This window comes from Spinacia oleracea, chromosome 5, assembly GCF_020520425.1.
Source record: "Spinacia oleracea cultivar Varoflay chromosome 5, BTI_SOV_V1, whole genome shotgun sequence".
In the NCBI taxonomy this organism is placed as follows: domain Eukaryota; kingdom Viridiplantae; phylum Streptophyta; class Magnoliopsida; order Caryophyllales; family Amaranthaceae; genus Spinacia; species Spinacia oleracea.
The window spans coordinates 94,656,133-94,660,923 of record NC_079491.1 but is presented as its reverse complement, the minus strand read 5'-3'; the positions used below and the strand labels follow the sequence as shown (position 1 = coordinate 94,660,923).

Genomic DNA, 4,791 nt, shown 5'->3' with positions numbered 1-4,791 from the left:
GACATAATGAACGCCCCGAAATAACCCAAGGTCAAGACTCCTACCATTGAAGCCTATGACGGTACTACTGACCCAGATATGCACCTAGTTGCTTACCGTCACCACATGTATGTTCAAGGAACAAATGAAGCCACTTGGTGCAAATACTTCCCTGCCACCCTTAGAGGAGTGACGTCCAAATGGTTTGAGCGACTACCCCCAGGATCAATTGCCTCCTTCAACGAACTACAAACCCTGTTCTCTACTAGGTTCATGGCACACAAGGAAGAAAGGAAAACTATCATGCATTTAGGACGCATTCAACAGGGGAAAGATGAATCATTAAGAAGTTATGTGAAACGTTTCAACCTAGAGGCCGGGCAGATCCCAGACCTACCCGACGACGTCTCTTTTGATAACTTTATCAGGGGACTGAAGAAAGGGTCCTTCAAGTTTGACTTAGTCAAGAAGAGTGTGCGGACTATGGCCGAAGTTCTAGATGAGGCTGAAGCATTCATTTACGCAACGGAAATATGCAGCGCGTCCAAGGATGGAAAGACAGGTGAAGCAACAGACTCCTCAGGAAAGAAGGATAAGATAGACCGAAAGGCTCCACGGGTAAATGACACTTGGCTCTGTCAAAAGAGCATGATAACTCTCCTGGGCACAAGAGAGAGCGTCCGCAAGAAAGAGAATATTTCGAGTATAACACAGATCTCCTTACAATACTAAAAGACGTTGGGACCTGGTTTGATCTTGAACGACCTTTTCCTATGAAGTCACCTACTGAGAGTCGAGACCCTAAGCTGTATTGCCAGTTCCACGAGGATATAGGGCATGACACCAAGAACTGTAGAAGCGTAAAGAGAGCCCTAGACGGCCTTGCCTCCAAAGGACACCTCAAAAATTACTTACAGATAAATGCCCACGGCTCGATAAAAAGCCAATACAAGAAGAACAAGTCACCTGTCTCACCTATAGAGGGAAACCACATCGAAGGAGGATTTGTAGTCGTCATTTCTGGGGGGCCAGCTGCTGGAGGACCCACTATGAGGGGACAGAAAGACTACGCCCGCCGCCTAGGACAAGTGATGCTGTCGGGAAAGTCACCTGTAGACCTGTTCCCTCGGAATGAGATATGTGAGTCGGATGGCGGACGAGTAGCCACCCCACATGATGATCCTCTGGTGATCGAAATTAAAATCTCTAATATGAGAGTCAAGCGCATCCTGATAGATACAGGGAGTTTGTCCGACATAATGAGCATGGAGTACCTCAGCCGTCTAGCTCACGATCCAAAGACCATTGAAAGCATACACTACCGAATCATCGGTTTTGGAGGAAGCATAATACATCCCGTGGGCGTCATCAACTTGCCGGTTCGGATTGGGGATTGAAAAGATGGCCGAAGGATGGGAGTAAACTTCTTAATTGTCAAGGACTTGACAGCATACAATGCCATCTTGGGACGTCCCACCCTGAACAAGATTAAAGCAGTAGTTGTCACCCATCTCATGCTCCTGAAGTTTGTATGTGATGGTGGGTCAATAGGATTTATACATGGAGACCAACAGCAAGCAAGAGACTGCTACCTCACAACTCTCAACCCGTCAGCATGGAAGAAAGATTTGGCCGAAGCGAGGACCAAGAGAAAACTTGAGGAGGAACTACCTGCCGCCAATGAGGATATACCAGCCAAGATAGAGAAAAGTGGCTAAAAATAGAATGTCATTAGAGTAGTATAACTTATGTAACTCGAGCCTACTAAACGGCCTAACAATCGTGTCAGAGCCTACAAAACGGCCTGTAATGCCTGCCTACAAAGAAGCCAATTTAGTTTAGCTACTTAGTGAAATGATAATCTCTATGATAATATTTCCTTACCTGATGAACTAATGACTCAATAAAGTCACTCAAAAACTAAGGGGTGAAACACCCCCACATTGAACGAACCCTAAGGGGCGACGTCACTAGTGGCCAAAATAAATGACGGCCTGAAAAGTGACCTGTATTAACAAAGACGTAAAAAGCGCAAAACAAAGCTCAAACAAGAGCAGATGACACCTTCACCTTTGAAGGCGTCTCAAAGGGACTAATCGGTTGACGGCCTGAGAAGTGGCCTAGATTAGGACCCCAAATTAGCCTGATCACCTAAACCACTGGGGTAACCGTCCATAAATGGACAAAAAAGCATGTTCCTAAAATATCAATAATTAACTGAACTGGAATAAAAATCAAAGTGCACAGGAGGCACTAAATATTCTTACATGCGCACAAGGCACAACAAAACCAAACAAATAATGCCCAAAAGGCATCAATGTTATTACAAGCGCTCACGGTGCCACGCAACACCAACTAAAAACCACCTATGAGTGAGGGGCTGTGGACCTCCCGTTCTGGACATCCTCGCCTTCCGGGGAATTTTCACCTCCTCTTCCTCCGCGTCATCATCCTCCCCCTCGCTAAAGAACACAGGAGGATCCAGGCCAAGGCGTCTAGCTGTTGAGACGGCCATCTGGTAGGAGATACGACGCTTAAACCAGGAGAGGTCTTTCCCATCCATAGACTGATCCCATGCCCGCCGAGCATTCTCCAGAATGGATTCTTCTCCAAGCTTGAAAGAGCTAGCGGCTTCCCCACGCACGGCCTCAATCTCATCCTGGGTAGCCTTGAGCTTTTTCTCCAAGGCTTCCACTTTGGAGGAGAAATTAGTCACTCGCTCGGAGACCGAGGAATACTCCTTTCTCAGCACGGCTAGCCTCTCCTCATGCTCCAGCAACTTCTTCACATAGTTCTGGGCGTCCTCCTCAACCTTTTTCAGAGCGTCTGTCTCGGACCTAATCTTCTTGTCTGCATCCACGTTGATCAACCTGTCTTTCCTCTCAGCATACAACACATGATTCTCAATCTGGTCTTTATGCTTTAGCATCTCTTTATGCATATCAAAGCGGTAGTGCCTACCCTCGGCACAGCGGATGAAGAGCTTCCGTGACCAAAAAAGACTTAGTAAAAAAAAATTATTAATAATAATATATATAAAATAATAATAAATATAATAAATAAAGTATACCTTACATCATGTACGAGAGACTGCATACCCCCAAATTTCCCAGATCAATCCCGGGAAGCGAGCTCACATATTCCTCATGAATGGCAGCATAGACGTCCGAAAGGATCTTATCCTTTTCCTCTGAACTGAAACCGCCTGATGGGGGGATGTTCGCCACTTCAGCACGCCGCATCCGTTTGAACATATCAACTGAATCAATATCAAAATGTCAAAAATCATGCCAAAGCACCAAGTTGTCATGACGACCTAAAGTACTAAGACACTAACCACTCGATGGAGCTGGTGGAGGCATGGGAGCGTCTCCCGCAGAAGGACCTTCGGCTTCCTTGCCCTTTTCCTCCCTTGACGAAATAGTAGCACCAGAAGCGGCGACCTGGTCGGCAACCGCCTCGTCCATGGCCACTTTGACCGCGGAATCTTCCTCAGCGGCCACATGGGGAGACGCTTCTTTGTGCTCAGGGGGAAAGTTGGACGCCTGACGAAGAGGGACTCCTTCTTCCCCAGCCAATGGGGTGGACGGCTTCACCAGTGACGGCTTCGCCGCAACATCAGCGGTGCCCAGTTTCTTGAAAAGGGGCGCTTGGGCTTAGGAGCCACCGTCGAAGAAGCAGGATGTTTCTTCGTGGCCGACGAAGTGGGCTCCTATAAAATGCAACAGGTGAAAAACCGAACATAGGCCTTAGAGCATTGTAGAAGTATATCAAAGAATAAACAGAACATACCTTGGCAGCGTCACCAGAGGCACCCTCTTCGGACTTCTTCGAGGAGTCCTTCTTCTTAGCCTCCACGGCCTTGACAATATCATCTGTATACACCTGGGACAACCAGGTAGGCACGTCCACCAAACCCTTGTCTTCAGGGGACAGACGATCCATGGCGGAATCTACACAGAACTAAGAAGGTTAGTGAAAGATAAGAAAACAAGGTTTTGGTAAAAAGTCTATAAAAACTACCTCTACTCAAATAAGGACAGAGACCGACGGCCGCGAGAAAAACCATGTTGGTAAATTGACCCACATGGGGAAGCCAAGTATTGGGAACCCACGCGTGACTTTTCGAAGACAGCCGATACATTTCGGCCTGAAATAAAAGCTTTATGAGCCTCCAATCCCTTGACAAAAGACGAGGGTAGGAGTCACCTCTAGACAAATAACGGGGACGACAATTCCACCGAGAAAAACGCCCTGAAACGGAGTGGTCCTCCAATCGGATAACCGACCACTTCTTCCTCCACCAAACCCAGCTAGAAGTCTTACCCACCACAGTTTTATATCCCCGCTGGCTATATAGGGTGAACCACCACTGGGGAGAACGAGAGGAGGGGGCAATATCTACAAGCCTAATGAAAGCAGGAAAAAAAGGAGTGACGCCGCTCAAAGCACACTTGGCAATGAACCCAAAGATGTTCGCCCAAGAGTTAGGGGTCAGCTGAGCAAGACCAATGTCATACCCCTCCAAGACGTCCATCACAAAGGGATACAGTGGAAATCTAAGACCCAATCTAAAAGCAGCCGTGTAGACATCGACCTCACCCAGAGAGAGTTGGTCTACAGAATGATGAGCACGAGGGCATCTAAAACTAAAACCTCGAGGCAGGAGTAAGAAGCGCTCGAAGTCACGCCCCTGCTCCCTCAGATACCTCAGCCATTTCATGCTGGGGAAGATGTCAGAAGGAAGCAAATCTACATCTTCTTTTCCCCGAACCATAGGAGGAAGGTTTTTTGCGTCATCCTCAAAATCCT

General features: G+C 47.4%; 1 protein-coding gene across 1 annotated transcript; it reads left to right on the top strand.

The window, feature by feature from the left end:
• The first annotated feature begins 252 nt into the window (after positions 1-252).
• LOC110795952 (uncharacterized) lies at positions 253-1,376 on the top strand. The gene is made up of 2 exons (XM_022000990.2): positions 253-597; positions 759-1,376. Exons 1-2 carry the CDS (start codon positions 253-255, stop codon positions 1,374-1,376), a joined length of 963 nt encoding a protein of 320 aa, XP_021856682.2.
• The last annotated feature ends 3,415 nt before the right edge of the window (positions 1,377-4,791 follow it).

Excerpts from the sequence above, each read along its gene's own strand:
- LOC110795952 (XM_022000990.2), top strand. The coding sequence starts at position 253 with ATGGCACACAAGGAAGAAAGGAAAACTATCATGCATTTAGGACGCATT. Across the intron at positions 598-758 it reads TAGACCGAAAGGCTCCACGG|TCACCTACTGAGAGTCGAGA; the intron begins GTAAATGACACT and ends TTTCCTATGAAG.